A 17,452-nucleotide genomic window follows, 5' to 3' on the forward strand; every position below is an offset into this window, starting at 1 on the left:
TTTTACTAGTGATTTAAATTGTATCTTTGCGGGACAGAGATGACAGTTGCTCTTTAAAAATTAAGATTTTTACTAGTGATTTAAATTATGATTTAAATCAACTTGATTTAAATCAAATCCACCCTGATTTGGTGTAAGGAAAACTCCAACTGGCTTTTGAGCTTCTCTTCTTGCAAACTGCGTCCTTGGGAGGGAGGCTTGTCTCCTGTCCTGCCTCCCTCAAGGTCAGATAGAAGCTGACTTTTCATTTTCTGTCCTCCCACCCAAAGCATGAATCCTCCGGGCATCCAAAGCTGGGAGCCGAGCCTGATGCCCCGCTCCAGATCTGGATCCGAAAAAATGTTACCGAAACCCTGACTTCCTTGAATGTCAACACGGTGGATGACATCCGACAGATTGTGGCTGCACTGGCCCAGTGTATGGTAGGCCTTTTGGGTACAGGGCAAGCTGGGATGGGTGTGTGTGTGTGTGTGTGTGTGTGTGTGTGCACGTGCATGCATATAGACTGGCTCAAATGAGCTTCACACCCCAGTATGTTGAGAATCATATGGGAAGGGCTGAGAGTAGAAACAGAGAGTGGGCAGAAAGTCTTAAGTGGTGAAGACACTCAAGCCCCATGAGGACCAGAAATGTTGTCCCGACTTGCTTCCCCTGTGCGTTGGATTTGCAGGTGGCCAGAAAGGAGTTTGTCTGTCGATCTTGCCTGACAAAGACTTTGAGGAAGCTGGAAACGATGATGACAATTCTTCAAGGAGAGACCCTGCAAGGAACCATGACCCCCAAAGCCATTGCTGACAACATCCTCGATATTATGGGTGAGCTGCCTTCGGAGTCGGAGATCAATGGGGTAGAAGAACAGCTGGAGCCTGTTCCTGATGTGCATATGCACAGAGCTGCCAGGTGAAGGGAACCGTTAAGGAACAAGGGCCGACTCAGGAGTAAGGCACAGGTGGACGGTAAAAGGCCCCTCCCATAGGGAATAAAGAGGAGCGAGGGGGGAGTGGAGTTTGCAGGAGACAATTTGTTCGCTTAATTAGTGTGAAGATTTGTTTGTGACTCCCAGAGACTCCTTGCCAACTATTTTCTTGTACAGCATTGCGTTTGGAAGATATCAGCCTGGCAGCTCTCCAAGCCTGATAAGGTCTGTGGTTGTAAATTCAACCTGTGCAATGTGAGCCTGTGTGATGCCAAGAACCACTGTGGTTCTTCTTGGTGGAAAGGGACCTGAGAGGTCAAGGGTTGTCCACAGGAGATAGTCAACAAAGCATTGCGGCAAAAGAAACCAGTGGTGCTGGGATTACACCGTCGGGGCTGTAGACACCCCTGCAGGGGAAAAGAATTAGGTGCATCCTCCCCTTTGAGTCCAATGTGGAGGGGCAGTAGCACTTCTGCAAACCCGCCGGCGAATGGCAGAACAGCAGTGGCAGGCGGTGATTTCAGTGGGGTGGGGGACTTTGCATGCCAGCAAGGCTTTTGGTCCTGATTTTGGCAGGTTGCTTTGCAGGAGACTTGATCCACCTCGTCAACGGCGTATCCCAGGAGTCCGAGCGGCTGGAGCTGTCTAGCACTCCGAATCGGGAGCAGGTGGCTTCCAAAGCCTACGCCTTGTCCACTGACTTGATGCGCATCCTAATGAAGTCCCGAGTGCTCAACGAGGAGCCCCTGGAGCTGTCCGGGAGCAACATCACGGCCAGAGGGAAACGAGCCGACCCCCATGCCCTGCTCTGCTACGGGGACACCCCCAGCTGCCAGTTCTCTATCCCCCAGGCCTTCCGAGCCACCTTCTCCGACCTGACGGACGTCGTCCAGGTCATCTTCCATGTCGACTACAACCCTTTCCCCTTTGGCTACATCACCAACCACAGCGTCTCCTCCGATGTGGCCTCCATGGAGTTTCAGAGCAGCAACGGCACAGAAATAGCAGTCAATAGCCTGGATGTGGACAAAGCCATCACTGTGGCGGTTGTGGACTCTGGGCCGAAGAACATCACCGTGGGCACAGTGGTGGTGGAAGAAAAGAATTCAGTGCACGTGGTGGTCTCGATGGAGAACAGCAACACGGAAGCCGGGCTGTATTTCCAGATCACCTTCAGCCTTGTCACAGGTAGGCACCTGATTCAGAGACCCTTGTGTGTTTGTTGACCTCTCGGAATGACCAGCCTTGGGTCAAGGAAGCACCTGATCAGAGGGTGGGAGAGATCATCTTGCCTGGCCCCTGCTCAGGGCAGAGAGAGCATGTTCAAGGGATCCCTGAGGAAGGTAAACATTGTGGCTTGCACAACCTTGAGGCCACTCTTTATTTTCAATAATAATTTTGTCAATTTTATTGTTGTATGATTTACAACAGTAAAAACTAAATAAAAATACTGTAAAATAATAAAAAAAGAAAAATAGAAGGTACAGAACATAGAATAGAAGAGAGAGAGAGAGAGAGAGAGAGAAGAAAAAGAAAAGAGAAAGGAAAGAAATGTATAAAGTTATCATATTCTCCTTCACCGCAACAGATATCAGCAATTTTAATAACGTTTCTTCTTCCCATATCCTATCTGTTACATATAAACAAATCCATAAATCATCATGTCAGCAAAGGGAGGGAGGGAGGGACAGAGGAAGGAAATAAAGACAGCCTCTTTAAGAGCTCCAAAATGTACCCTTCTCCAAGGAGACCTTCTCCCAGGCAGCAGACCCTCCTGAAGCTGCTCCCTGCTTCTCAGCCCTTCCTGGTTTCAAAAAAGCCCCACGTGGATCGACTGGTGAGCGTCTGGCTAGGGAGTCGCTCTCTTAGCTGGGACCCACCGGTGTCTCCTCTCTGACAGATCGTTACGTCTCCCGGGAAAAGGAACCCTTTCTTGCCGTCTGTCTCTTCCACTCCCCTGAATCCGGAGAGCGCAACTGCACAGCCTCCAAGGAGATCTCTCTAGAGGATATGAAAGAGGGGCCACAGGGCGACCCACGGCGCTACACCATCTTTGTTCCCCCAGGGTGAGTGGGACCTCTGGGGCCAAAGGGAGATGACCTGGTTCCCAGGGAGGAAGTGAGGTAGAGCTCACCGTTGGCCAGCACAGGGGATGCAAAAGAGTGGTGGGCGAGGAAGCTTTCCTCCCCGCATGGCCGGCCTCCTGGTTGATAAATGGGTGCAAGTGAGCCCCATGGCCACCAACAGGACCACTGGCCTCCTGCCCCACCAGGTGACATGTTCCCTCTCTCATTTAGGATTGCAGACACAGCGAGAGACCATCACTTGAACATTACTAACCATTTCGTGTGGTCCCCCGTGGAGGTGACTCTGGGCCTGTACAGCTCCCTGTGCCAGTATTTCAACGCGGAAGAGGCCCGCTGGAAGACAGAGGGCATGGCTCCCTTGGAGGGGGCCACTCCGGAGAAGGCTGTGTGCTTAACCCAGCACCTGACTGCTTTCGGGGCGAGCCTCTTCGTCCCCTCACACTCTGTGCAGTTCATAAAGCCAGTGAGTTGAGCTGTGGAGCTTTGATGGATGCTGTCGGTGTTATGCGCTGCTTCTGTTTTTAATTTGTTGTACCTTGGCGTGGCTGTTGTTATTTTTGGGTCAAAGGAGCTCACTTCTCCTCTTGCAAGAAAGTTGGCGGATGGGACCAATTCTTCCTTAAAGCCTTTGTGGAAAGGAGGCCACAAATGGAAAGGTGGAATTTCTCCATCTGGTCACCCCAACATTAATGGCTCAGGGGCCAAACCTAGAAGTACGGTGACCATCTGTCTTGATCACAAGAGACAGTCCTTCATTTCAGGAAGCTGCCTTTTAAATTCCTTTTGCTCTTCCTTTCGACCAGCTCCCTTTGACTACGCAAATGGTCCTGCTTTAATGTATGGTCTTTTGCATTCACCCGAAAAAGACAGAAATTGAATTGTGTTTTAAAGAAATTTACATATATTGTTTGATTTTAGATATTTCTATTAGAATATGCTTTTTTTGTAAAAGTTTTTGTTTTGCTCTTGAATTTTCCTTTGTAAAGCAGACACACACACACACACACACACACACACACACATTACACATATATATAAACATATATACAAATCTTTTTGTCAAATCATCTGGTGTGCCCAAATATGGAAGGGAGCATACTGCTTCCCTTTTGCCTTTTAGCCCCACTCCAGGAGTCTTCCAGGCAGTGGCTTAACACAACAAACCATTTTTGTGTTACATTTTTGCTGATAAATAAATGAAGGGAGACTAGTATACATCTATTTCAAGCTATTTAGCTCTCATCAGTTAGCCATACCCTTGCTGGTATTCAAACTTGGGCTGTTGTATTAACCTCTAAACCACAGGCTCTCCTCCTTTATTGTGGCTATATATAATGGTTCTTTATTTCTTCCCAGACAATATGTTCAGTGTGTACTATAAGATAATTAAGAATTAACTCAAAAGCAGCACCACTTGGGAGCAGCCTCATCTTCCTTGTTTCCAAAGGTTTGCATGAAGACCCCAACTATCACAGCTCTTGGGGTGCACAACAAGGCCAGGCTGGAAAGCAAAGGCCTGCTGAGGGCATTCCCTTGGAGACGGGACCCTCACCCACTGCTTTGTGGTCCTTGGCCCACCAAAGGAGGGGGTCTTTCCTCCCTTCACTTGTTGCGCTCCTGAAGCACCTTCAGTGGCTGTCCCAGTGGCAAGGATGGGTTCCTTCCTATCCCCTGCTGTTTGGGAGGGCTTTTCTTGTGCAAACTGCTGTGCCCGTGCCTCGACTTCCTATTTCTTTCCAGAGTTGGGCATGCTTCTCCCCTATTTGGGGGTGGGGAGCGATATTTGGAAATCTCAAATTGTCCACAAGCAAGGAGTGTGCAAACTCTCATCCTGTCCAAGCTCCCTTCTATAACATTTCAGCCCAAGCTGTTCTAGGTCCTCCGAGTGGATTCCTCTTGTGCCCTTGGAAAAGTTACGAGGGGTCAGAGCCTCTATCCACAACCCCTTTGCCATCACCCCTCCTCTTCTCTGTGCCCAGGGTGTCTCTGCTCCTTCTGGTGCCCTGGAGACCCTCAGCCAGAGGCGCCTGTAGAAATTGTGCCCAAATGGGCAATGAAGTGTCAACTGATTCGTATTTTTGATGGTTTCAGTGTCCTGAGGTCATGTGATCACATTTTGTGACCGCCTCCTCTTATAAAACCTGAGGGTTGAACAGGAAGTCCTCGACCTACGACAGCAATTGAGCCCCGAAATTTTTTGTTGCTAAGCGAAACATTTGTTAAGTGAATTCTGCCCCATTTAACGACCTTTCTTGCCACAGCTGTTAAGTGAATCCCTGCAGTTGTTAAAGTTAATATCTTCCCTGTTGACTTTGCTTGTCAGACAGTCACAAAAGGTAATCGTGTGACCCCAGGACTCTGCAATCATCATAAATACGAGTCAATTGCCAAGCGTTGCCATGGTAATGCTGGCCGTTCAGTGTGAAATCGCAACGGTCATCAGTCACTTTTTTCACTGCCATTGTAACATTGAACGGTCACTAAATGAACTGTTGTAAGTCGAGGACGGTCTGTATCCCTCGCCCCTCTTTCAGCAAGATCATTTCTAGGCTGGATATGCCCTTCCTTGCAAGGAAGAAATATTTCGGGGTTTCTCTTACCTTCCAGCCTTAACCCATTACTCTCTCGTAAGACGAAGGTTTAATCTCCCCTCTTGTTCCCTGCGCTGGATCGAAGTCTGATTCTCGGCTTCTCCATCCACTCCTAGCCAGGTGGCACAGAAGCAGCCAGAATGATTGTTTCATCCTTTGGATATTTTCAGGATGTCCAATAATGTATTGTTAATTTCCCCCAATTGATAATCTGAATATTGAGCGCACACGCACACACAGATACACATACGCCCAATGTCCAGATTATCAATTGGGAGGAAATTAACAATACATTATTGGACGTCCTGAAAATATCCAAAGGGTAAAATAGTATATAGTACAATTTAAACCCAATTTTTGGGGTTTTTTTTAATGGTGATATAGGTAGGGTGATATAGGTAGCGTATTCAGATCTGTTATTGCCAAAATTCATCTGAAATGTGGATTTAAGCGCCGGCTGAACATTGACCTGGTAAGCAGCAGGAAGTCACCGTTCTCTGAAATGTGCACTGCCTTTCCCTTCAGCCTCCCGGCCCTGGGCTCAACTACATCGTTCTGCTGACTTGCGCTGTCTGTCTGGTGACCTACTCCATGGCAGCTGTGATTGTCCACAAATTGGATCTGATAGACATCAGTCGTGTGGGGTCGATCCCTTTCTGTGGGAAGAACGGGCTATACAGATACGAAATCTTGGTGAAGACTGGCTGGGGAAAAGGGTCAGGTGAGTATCTGTGACAGGGATGAAGTCCAGCAGGTTCTGACAGGTTCTGGAGAACCAGTAGTGGAAATTCTGAGTAGTTCGGAGAACCGGCAAATGCCACCTCTGGCTGGCCCCAGAGAGGGGAGGGAATGGAGATTTTGCGGGAGCCTTCCCCTGCCACACCCACCAAGCCACACCCACCAAGCCACGCCCACAGAACGGGTAGTAAAAAAAAATGAATTTCACCACTGATCTGTGACCCTCTTTATCAACCACTAGGTTCGGCTTTGAAGAATGCAGGCGAGCACTCCTTGGGACTGAGGCTGGATTCCATCCACGTATCATGGGGGAGGGCATTCCCTGGGGCCCTCTTTTCTGTCCCTCTCTTGGGGACAGGACTGTCTTTATCTTAAAACCATAGAGAGCTTTGCCAATTCATAAGTCCTCTCTTTATTAATAACATGTGCAAACTCAAGCAAAAAATGCCAAATCACTTGGGGAGGCTGTGGGGACATACAACTGAACATATGGAGTAGGGCAGCTGTGGGGAGAAGATGTCAAGATATTGTCCGCATCAGAGGTGACATTCAGCAGGTTCTGACCAGTTCAGGAGAACCAGTAGCAGAAATTTTGAGTAGTTCGGAGAACCGGCAAATGCCATCTCTGGCTGGCCCCGCCCCCATCTATTCTCTGCCTCCCGAGTCCCAGCTGATCGGGAGGAAATGCAGATTTTACAGTAACCTTCCCCTGCCACGCCCACCAAGCCACGGCCACAGAGCCGATAGTAAAAAAAATTGAATCCCACCACTGGTCCACATGATTGAATCCCTGCCTCTTTTTTACCTGGCTAACCCCAAATAAAATGTTAAAATGCCACTCCCCATTGGAGCTCATTTTTCACATCCCTCCATTTATTCCAGAATGAGCAATCTTTTTCTCAACTCCAGGTCATGCTTTCCAGCCCATCAGAAGGTTGCAAGGACATGGACAGTGAGGTCACGTTGTAACAATGAACCAAACCAAAGTCTTTTGACTTTTATTTTGTCTTTTTGCAACACCGCTGCTCTAAACCAGATGTGACTGATAAGGACTGAGGAGATGGTTTTGTAACCCTACTAAACTATTGGTGCAAAGAGTTAATTCCTGACTCCAAAGACAGACTCCACCTGAATAAATTGGGGGATAAATAATAATAATAATAATAATAATAATAATAATTATTATTATTATTATTATTATTATTATTATTATTATTATTATTATTATTATTATTATACAATTGTATCACAGCGGCCAGTTGTTTCGCCGGATTTGGCATTGGTTACTAGTCGGGCCCCACCCAGGGGCCTAGGACGTCGTAACGTATTTTCGTAATATGCGTGCAGATCCAAGCAGTGCGGCTTTTTGCATTTGACTGATGGTGATTTTGTCAATTTTTAACTGTTTTAAATGTAATTCCAGTGCTTTTGGAATAGCACCCAGTGTGCCAATTACCACTGGAATTACCACTGCTGGTTTGTGCCATAGTCGTTGAATTTCGATTTTTAAGTCCTGGTATCTTGCGATTTTTTCATGTTCCTTCTCGGCGACCCTGCTATCACCTGGTATTGCGATGTCTATGATTGTGACCTTATTTTTCTCAACCAGTGTGATGTCTGGTGTATTATGCGCCAGTATTTTGTCGGTTTGTATACGGAAATCCCACAAGATCTTGACCATCTGATTTTCGGTGACTTTTTCAGGCTGATGTTCCCACCAGTTTGTTGCTGTTTTAATATTATAATTTTTGCACAAATTCCAATGGATCATTTATTATTATTATTATTATTATTATTATTATTATTATTATTTATTATTATTTATTATTATTATTATCAAAATTTATATATCTTACTGGCCGCTGGGAGGTATGTGGCAGTAAGCGGTCTCGAAGGTACGCTGGCCCTAAGCCATGTAGGGCTTTAAAGGTAATAACCAACACCTTGAATTGCGTTCGGAGACCAATTGGTAGCCAGTGCAGCTCGCGGAGGACAGGTGTAACATGGGTGTACCTCGGTACACCCAATATCGCTCGCACGGCCACATTCTGGACTAGCTGCAGTCTCCGAACACTTTTCAAGGGTAGCCCCATGCAGAGCGCATTGCAATAATCCAGCCTTGAGGTGACAAGGGCGTGAGTAACCGTTTGGAGTGCCTCCCAATCCAAATAGGGCTGCAATTGGTGCACCAGGCGAACCTTGGCAAAGGCCCTCCTGGTCACAGCCAACAGATGATGTTCCAGTGTCAGCTGCGAATCCAGGAGGACCCCCAAATTGCGGGCCCTCTCTGAGGGGTGTAAATTTTCACACACACCCCACAGGGTTAAGGATGGACTGTCTAGGCTGTCCTTTGGGGGCAGCATCCAAAGCCACTCAGTCTTATCGGGATTTAGCACAAGTTTGTTCACCCCCATCCCGATCCTAACAGCTTCCAGGCATCGGCACATTACATCCGCCGCTACACTGAGCTGGCACGGGGCAGAAAGATACAGCTGTGTATCATCTGCATATTGGTGGTACTTTACCCCGTGCTGTCGCATGATCTCACCCAGCGGCTTCATGTAGATGTTAAATAGGAGGGGGGACAAGACCGAATCCTGTGGTACACCACATTTGAGGGGCCTAGGGGTCGACCTTTGCCCCCCGACCAACACCGACTGCGACCTGTCGGAGAGGTAAGAGGAGAACCACCGCAAAACGGTGCCTCTCACTCCCATCTCCTCCAGGTGTCGCAGAAGGATACCATGGTCGATGGTATCGAAGGCAGTTGAGAGGTCAAGAAGCACCAGGATAGAAGAATGTTCTCTATCCCTGGCCCGCCAGAGATCATCAGTCAGGGCAACCAAAGCGGTTTCCATGCTGTACCCAGGCCTGAAACCGGAGTGAAAGGAGTCTAGATAATCCGCTTCATTCAAGGTCCGTCGGAGTTGAAGCGCCACCACCTTCTCAACAACCTTCCCCAGAAAAGGAAGGTTGGAGACAGGACGATAGTTTTTCAAGATAGCTGGGTCCAGGGAAGGCTTCTTGACAGGGGTCTTACCACTCCTTCCTTTAATGGTTGCGGGAAAGACCCCTCCTGCAAAGACGCGTTAGTAATCGTCTGGAGCCAGCCTCGTGTCACCTCTCTGCTGGTCGAAACCAGCCAGGAGGGGCATGGGTCCAGTAAACAGGTGGAGGCACTCATCGCTCCCATGGCCTTGTCCACTTCCTCAGGGGTGACAAATTCGAACTAATTCCAGAAAATCCGATTAAGACTAACCCTCGGCATCTCGGCTGGTACTGCCCAAGCGGAGTCCAGGTCTGTCCGAATCTGAGTGATTTTATCCGACAGAAACTGAACGAACTCCTCAGCTCTTCCCTGTTGAGGTTCCCCCGCCTCCTCACCTTTCTGGAGGGAGCGGGTCACCCTAAACAGGGTGGCTGGGCGAGATTCCGCGGATGCAATAAGAGCGGAAAAATGTGTACATTTTGCCGCCCGTATCGCCACTAGGTAAGTCCTAATAAAGGCTCTTAATAGTGCTCGATCAGATTCAGAGTTACTAGCCCTCCAGCGTTGCTGTAGGCGTCTCTTTTGGTGCTTCATCTCCCGGAGTTCCTCGGTAAACCTTGGTTTGGAGAGGCCTCAAAGGCACAATCCGATCCAGTGCCTCAGCCGCCGCAACATTCCAGGCAGCAACCAAAGACTCGGTTGGATTGCGGACAAGGGAGTCAGGTATCTCTCCAAGCTCCCTCTGAAATCCCTCCGGGTCCATCAGGCGCCTGGGGTGGAGCCACTTAATTGGCTCCACCTCCCTGCAATGGGGGAGTAGCGTCCTGAAGTCAAGCCTCAGCAAGGAGTGATGTGACCATGACAAGGGCAAGGTCTCTATTCCCCTTAACTCAAGATCACGTCTCCACTGCCCTGAGAGAAATACAAGGTCGAGCGTGTGTCCTGCTCTATGAGTTGGACCCTGAACTACTTGGGTCAAGTTCATGATTGTCATGGAGGCCATGAACTCCTGTGCCCCATCTGAGTGTTCACCAAGAGATGGTAGATTAAAGTCCCCCAGTACCATTAGTCTGGGGAACTCCACCGCCAACCCGGCTACTGCCTCTAGCAGCACAGGAAGGGCTGTCGTGACGCAGCTGGGAGGTAGGTACATCAACAGCAAGCCCAATTGAACCCCTAGGTCCAACTTCAAGAGGAGAGACTCACACCCCACAATCTCTGGGGCAGGGATCCTGCGAGGAACTAATGACCTTTGGATGATAACTGCTACTCCCCCACCCCTTCCTGGTGTCGTGGTTGGTGGAGCACCTGGAACCCTTCTGGGCACATTTCTAAGAGGGGGACAACTCCCTCTCGGCCCAGCCAGGTTTCAGTTATACATGCCTCCTTGTCTAATATTAAATCCCGGACAAGGGGAGCTTTGTTCACAACAGACCTGGCATTTAGCAACAACAACCTGAGACCAGGGCCCTGATCTCCTCTGCCACCAGGTCCTTGAGTTGAGCCTGAGGGGCCGGAACAAGGAATCGCTGTAATGTAGCGAGTCCTTCTTCCCCGGTAATGTCTAGCCCTACAGCTCCCGTCATATCTGCCCCTCCCAGTCGTAACCAAAATGCTCCGACCTTCCCCCATCCCCGTAGGCCCCCCTCCTCCCCCATAGCCCCCATTCTTCCTGGCAGGCCACACACACCATTCACTCCAGGACGGGAGGCGAGTCTGGGCCCCCATCCACTTCTGCTTCTGCACTCAGTGGAGGGGGCTCCAGGTCGCACTCCTGGTCCTATCATATTCACCAATAGTTTCAAAACTAGCAATAGTTTAGCTGCTAAAATCTTCACTCTTTTAAATCTTATTAAATCTTGTTGAAGAAAAACTCTGAGAATCAGAATAGCTTTTGGTTACAGCAACTGTGAGTCCTGCTTGGCATGATGCCCTCTAGATTTTCTGGCACATAATGGCCAACCCTCGACTTTGATCTGGACTGCCTGGAGAAAGCTATAGCTTCAATCTTAACATATCCGAAGGGCAGCGGACTGGAAAAGTCCCTCCTGTCTCCAGCTCTCTATCCTGGAGTCCAGTAAGCAAGGGCAGAATGGAGAACATCTGGCAGCTGTTAAGGAACACAGGCATCCTTTGTGGGACAACCTCCAGAACAAATATCCCCTCCCATTAGAACATTGGCAAGATAGTGAATATTGGATCCGGCGCTCCTGTTTGGAGAGGCAGCAGTCCCGGGCTCTCACAAATGGGGCAGTTGCTACTCCAATGTCCCTGCAACCTGATCCTGCAAAGGAAGTGGCCCATAGAAAAGTAGGTTCCTGTATTTGCCAAAGAGAAAAAAAAAACCCAAACCCTCTGAATTATCTGGCACATGATTTTGCTCAAGAGCAAGCTTCCTGGGGAGTAATCACCCTCTTTTCTTAAATTAGCCCAAGTGTCACCAACAGGCTTTGAGACATGACCATTAAGGCCAAGATTTAACAGAATAACAAAATAACAGAGTTGGAAGGGAATTTAGAGGTCTTCTAGTCCAACCCTTGCTCAAGCAGGAGACCCTGTACCAGAGGTCTTCAAACCTGGCAACTTTAAGACTTGTGGACTTCAACTCCCAGAATCTCCAGCCAGCATAATTTATTCTCTTGTAATCCCTTCCTCTGCAATCTCTCCACTTAGATCAGAGGTCTTCAAACTTGGCAACTTTAAGACTTGTGGATTTCAACTCCTAGAATTCTCCAGACAGCATAATTTATTCTCTTGTAATCCCTTCCTCTGCAATCTCTCCACTTAGATCAGAGGTCTTCAAACTTGGCAACTTTAAGACTTGTGGATTTCAACTCCTAGAATTCTCCAGCCAGCATAATTTATTCTCTTGTAATCCTTCCTCTGCAATCTCTCCATTTAGATCAGAGATCTTCAAATTTGGCAACTTTAAGATTTGTGGATTTCAACTCCTAGAATTCTCCAGCCAGCATAATTTATTGTCTTGTAATCCCTTCCTCTGCAATCTCTCCACTTAGATCAGAGGTCTTCAAACTTGGCAACTTTAAAACTTGTGGATTTCAACTCCTAGAATTCTCCAGCCAGCAGAGCATAGCACAGCTGGCTGGATAATTCTGGGAGTTGAAGTTCACAAGTCTTAAAGTTGCTGAGTTTGGGGACCTCTGCCCTATACCCTATATAATTCCTGGCAAGTGGCTGGCCAATCTCTTCCTAAAAGCCTCCAGTGATGGAGCACCCACAACTTCTGGTTGATTGTTCTCACTGTTTCTCCTTAATTCCAGGTTGCTTCTCTCCTTAATTTGTTTCCATCCATTGTTTCTTGTCCTGCCTTCAGGTGCTTTGGAGAGCAGGTTGACTTCCTTTTCTTTGTGGCAGCCCCTCAAATACTGTAAGACTGCTATCACATCACCCCTAGTCTATCTTTTCACTAGACTAGCCAAACCCAATTCCTGCAACCGTTCTTCATGTCTCTTAGTCTTTTGGCCTTTAATCATTTTAGTTCCTCTTCTCTGCAGTCTTTCCAGATTCTCAACAACTTTTTAATAATGTGGTGACCAAAACTGGATGCAGAATTCCAAGTGTGGTCTTACTGAGGCTTTATATAGCGGTACTAATGTTTCACATGATCCTTATTCTATCCCTCTGTTAAAGCAGCCCAGAATTTGCTTCACACACCAGCTTGAGGAGCGTGTCTGGCAAAATCGAAAGCTTATTCATAGTCTTGTAACGTTCTGAAATGATTGTCCCATAACTGTGGAATGGCTTGTTTTTCCCCTGAATAAACTCTGCAGCTTCCAACAGCTGTTATGATGGGAAATGAGACTTTCTGTTGACTTTAGATTTCAGTTGGCAGAAGAAAAACATTAGAAAGTCTGCCATCTTACATCTGCTGTCAACAGAATTTGGGACTGATGTAAGCTCTTATTTTTTGTCTTTTTTATTTTATGTTTTTTAAAAACCCTAAATCCTTGCTGATTTTTTGTGATATCCAAGGAGAAAAGCTCTCCTTGTGAGCAAATGGATTGTCCTTGTTCACTGAAGTGCTTTGATGGGTTTCTCTGTAATAGTTAGTTACAGAACTAGGCAGTGCGAGTTTTGGAAGTTATGGGGAGCCTTGGCTGGCAATAGAATACATATTGTGCAGTTTAAATGTATGGGCGTGACATGAGCTTTGTATAATATTTACTCTTCTCCTAGTGAGGGGGAAATTGGAACTGCACCAGCATCTGTTCCACCCTAAAGATGCCAGGCAAATTTACTATCACCCAGGACACCTCCTGGGATTTTATAAAGCAATCTGTCAGGCCTATCCCACCTTCGGCGTTCAGAAAAGAAAGACCCTCGACTCCATCCAAAAGGTATACTTTTACTAAAGCCAAATGGCAAAGCCAGATCTGAATATTCCCACATAAACCCAGTGATTTTCCCTTCTCCTAGCTCTCCCCCCTCCCGTTCATTTCTTAAATGTTCAATGGTATTCAGACTAGATGTTTTGGTAACAGTTCTAAAGTTTGGCACTTCTTTGGTAGGTGTTTGCATTCCATTCCCATGCCTATGTCCTTGGATCTTTCAACCATTGTCTCTGGTTGGCCCCTTTGGTTCTTGTCACTCCCCCCTCCTGACATTCCTCTCCTCCCTCCTCCTCCCTTTTTGTGGCAGGATGCCATCAAAGCGAAGTGTGAAGCAATGGGATGGCAGATCTGGCACAATATTTGACTGCCCTTCTCTTCCCTTCAGCGCTTACATTCCACTTGGATGAAACGTCTGAGATTAACACATCTTGGTCCAGTAGCCATGATTCAACCTTTAGACACCTTTGGCCTGGATGACTGGGTGTTTTCATTGACATATTACAAGCCATTTTGGGGAGAAATTTCTGAAGTTGGCATGGCAAGAGTTGGTACATTCCAGCGACTCTCTGACTCCCTGCCTAGCTAACTTTGCTCTGACTGATGAAGTTGCTTGGATGGGCAACGAGACACCTTGGAGTAACAAAGTTTGGGCCAGTTGCTTTGACTCAACCTTTAGACATTACACTGGAATGCTATTTTGGGCTTTAGAAGGACAAGCTGAGTTTCATTCCCCTTCTGCTAAATTCTTTGAGACCCCAACGTGATATAAGTCAGGGCTGTCCAAACTTGGGAACTTTAAGACTTGTGGGCTTCAACTCCTAGAATTCGCCAGCCAGCTACTGGCTGGGGAATTCTGGGAGTTGAAGTCCACAAGTCTTAAAGTTCCCAAGTTTGGACAGCCCTGATATAAGTAATGAGCTGGTTACTCAGCTTTCAGCAACTCCCGGGATGTAGTTTTCACACCTGTTGTATATGTTGGGTTTTGTTTGTATGTGTCGTAAATGAATGATGTCGACATGAAAAGTATATGAAAGAGTTAACATTCATTTATTTCCATCATCTCCTCCATCTATTTGAAGGTCTTTGAACTGAAGTGGTAGAAATCAGGATGATTATATAATATTTTCCATGGTGATGGTTTTGTGATTAGGATAGCAGTGCCCCAGCTGTGTTCCAACTGTCAGCTTCAAATCTTGATTCAAGTGGCAGATCTGGGACCCCTCAGTACATTATAAGGTGCTCCGGTAAAGCTCTTCCTGGAGGTACTGAGTGAATCGCAATTTAAGCCATCTTTCCTTCCTTCCTTCCTTCCTTCCTCCCTCCCTCCCTCCCTTTTCTTTTCCTTCTTCCTTCCTTACTTCATTTGTCCCTTCCTTTCCTTTCCTTCTCTCCTTCCTCCCTCCCTCCCCTTTCCTTTCCTTCTCTCCTTCCTTCCTTCCTTCATTCATCCCTTCCTTTCCTTCTCTCTTCCCTCCTCCCTCCCTCCGTCCCTCCCTTCCCTTCCCTTTTCTTTTCTCCTTCCTTCCTTCATTCGTCCCTTCCTTTCCTTTCCTTCTCTCCTTTCTTCCCTTCCCTTCTCTCCTTCCTTCCTTCCTTCTTCCTTCCATTTTTCCCCTCAGGGACGACAGCCCATGTGGGGATCACTTTGTATGGGATGGATAGCAAATCTGGGCACAGACACCTGGATGATGAGAATGCCTTTCGCCGCAACAGTCTTGACATCTTCCAGGTGGCCACAGAGCGCAACCTGGGCAGCGTGTGGAAGATCCGGATCTGGCATGACAATAAAGGTGAATAAATGCAACAGGGTGCTGAGCTTCGCTGGGCAGCTGGAGGACAGAAATTATGGTTGGAGGTGAAGTCAAGGGCAAGGAATCTCTGCTTTTCATTGGTCTTCATTGGTCAAGAGGATTGATTTCCAGAGAATCCAGATTCAGTATTGCAGGCTAATTCTGCTGACGGTCAGCAGTTCAATTCTGACTGGTTTAAGCTTGACTTCCATTCTTCCGAGGTGGGTCAAATGAAGGCCCAGGTTGTTGAGGTCAAGAGGCTGAGCCTGTAAACCGCTTAGGGAGGGCTGTGAAGCACTGTGAAGAGGCAGATTTAGATTTATAAAATCTAAGTGCTATTGTTAACGCTGTTGCTTTTGAATTTATAATGATCAATTTTTGTCTCCAAGGTGCTGTAGGTTCTCACCTGTCACTAAACATGTATTCCATTGCTTTGCAGCCCACATTTAATTTTGTCTACCTCTCCTCCTTTTCCCACACACAACCTGCCAAGCCCCTGTAGATCAAGTTAACTAAGGCCGTGGTTACGTTTGGGTGTCACATGATGCCCAAACAATTCTGCTTAACACATTCACCTGCTTCACACAACCTGCTGACAAAGGGTTGAGTTCCCATAGCCTGCTGACATTTGGCCCCCTCGTTTTTGCCAAGCCTATTGGGCAAATCCAGCCATTGGAGTGACTGTTTCCCCTTTGGCTTTTTCCACAAGTTGAAGCCCAGAATTTATTTATGCATTTATTATTATTGCATTGTTCAAGTGACCTTTAGAGCAGGTCCTGGGTCCTGGCCTGTTTAGAACTAGGCTGTGTGCTGCTTGTGCAGAATCATCCTCTCTCTGTCTCGCTCTCTCTCACACACACACACATACCACCGCAACCGCTGGCAGTCCACAAAGCCAGAAAGGCTGCCTTAGAGCAGAGGTCTCCAACCTTGGCAATTTTAAAACATGTGGACTTCAGCTCCCAGAATTCGCTGGCTGAGGAACTCTGGAGTTGAAGTCCACAAGTCTTAAAGTTGCCAAGGTTGGAGAGCCCTGCCTTAGAGAACAAGCAAATAATTCTGACTTGTTAACCCTGCCTGAGCATAAAGACTGATAAAGGGAGAATTCGCACTTTGCAAATCTGCTTGTGAGGAGGGAAGGCAGGGGTTGGGAGGAAGGAGAGGAGGCAGGTATTCTTTGTAGCCCTTTCCAAAGGGGTAGGAAGGCGACCCAGAAAACGGCTAAACCCCAAGGCGCTTTTTCAGGAATAAGGAACTGGACTTTCTTATTCTTTTTCTTTGAAGATGTTTTGCTTCTCAGCCAAGAAGCTTCTTCAGCTCTGGCTGGATGGTGGGAATGGGAGGATTTATACTCCTTGCAGAGAGCTGGTCATTTGCATCCTTTCAGAGGGTTGCTGAGGCCGCTTGGAGGTTTATTTGTTGTCCTTGGGTTCAACTATGTAGTGCTAATGGGTGTGGAGCCTTCTTGGCTCGTCTTCAAAGAAAAGTCCTGTTGCCTCCTGAAAAAGCACCTTTGGGACAAGCGTGACCCGGATGACGGGGAATCTCCATAGACCTCCAGCCTGGCTGAACCGTCTCTCCTTCTGCTTTCCAGGGCTCAGCCCAGCTTGGTTCCTGCACCATGTCATTGTCAGGGACTTGCAGACCTACAAGAGCTACCACTTCTTGGTGAACGACTGGCTGTCTGTGGACAGCCTGGAGAACAACGGCCTGGTGGAGAAGGAGGTGTTCGCTGCCAGTGAGTGGGGCAGCGTGAGCCGGCCCTGGATGCCCCTTGGGGCCTCTGCTGGGCCCCTGCTTTGCCCGATTGGGGAGCTCGACAGTGGGGGCGGCTGCCTGGGTAGAGAAAAGGTCCCCACCCCCACGTTGCCTGTTCTCTTGGTTTTTAGTCTTCATTTCATGTTTCTTAAGTTTTAATTCTTTGGGGTTACCTTTTTATCATGCTGCAAGCCACCCCAAGTCACTGTAACAGTGAGATGGGCAGCATGT

At 47.6% G+C, this 17,452-nt stretch overlaps 1 protein-coding gene across 1 annotated transcript in view; it reads left to right on the forward strand.

Moving 5' to 3' along the window:
* Positions 1–17,452, forward strand: part of PKD1 (polycystin 1, transient receptor potential channel interacting) — a 174,501-nt gene that overhangs the window by 123,425 nt on the left and 33,624 nt on the right. Inside the window, exons 21-28 of the mRNA XM_032230933.1 lie at positions 270–422; positions 671–815; positions 1,505–2,104; positions 2,817–2,982; positions 3,214–3,466; positions 6,120–6,315; positions 15,293–15,463; positions 17,058–17,201. Of these exons, the coding sequence (XP_032086824.1) occupies positions 270–422; positions 671–815; positions 1,505–2,104; positions 2,817–2,982; positions 3,214–3,466; positions 6,120–6,315; positions 15,293–15,463; positions 17,058–17,201 (1,828 nt within the window). The remainder of the gene's footprint in view (positions 1–269; positions 423–670; positions 816–1,504; positions 2,105–2,816; positions 2,983–3,213; positions 3,467–6,119; positions 6,316–15,292; positions 15,464–17,057; positions 17,202–17,452) is intronic.

Source organism: Thamnophis elegans, chromosome 14, assembly GCF_009769535.1.
Source record: "Thamnophis elegans isolate rThaEle1 chromosome 14, rThaEle1.pri, whole genome shotgun sequence".
NCBI lineage: Eukaryota > Metazoa > Chordata > Lepidosauria > Squamata > Colubridae > Thamnophis > Thamnophis elegans.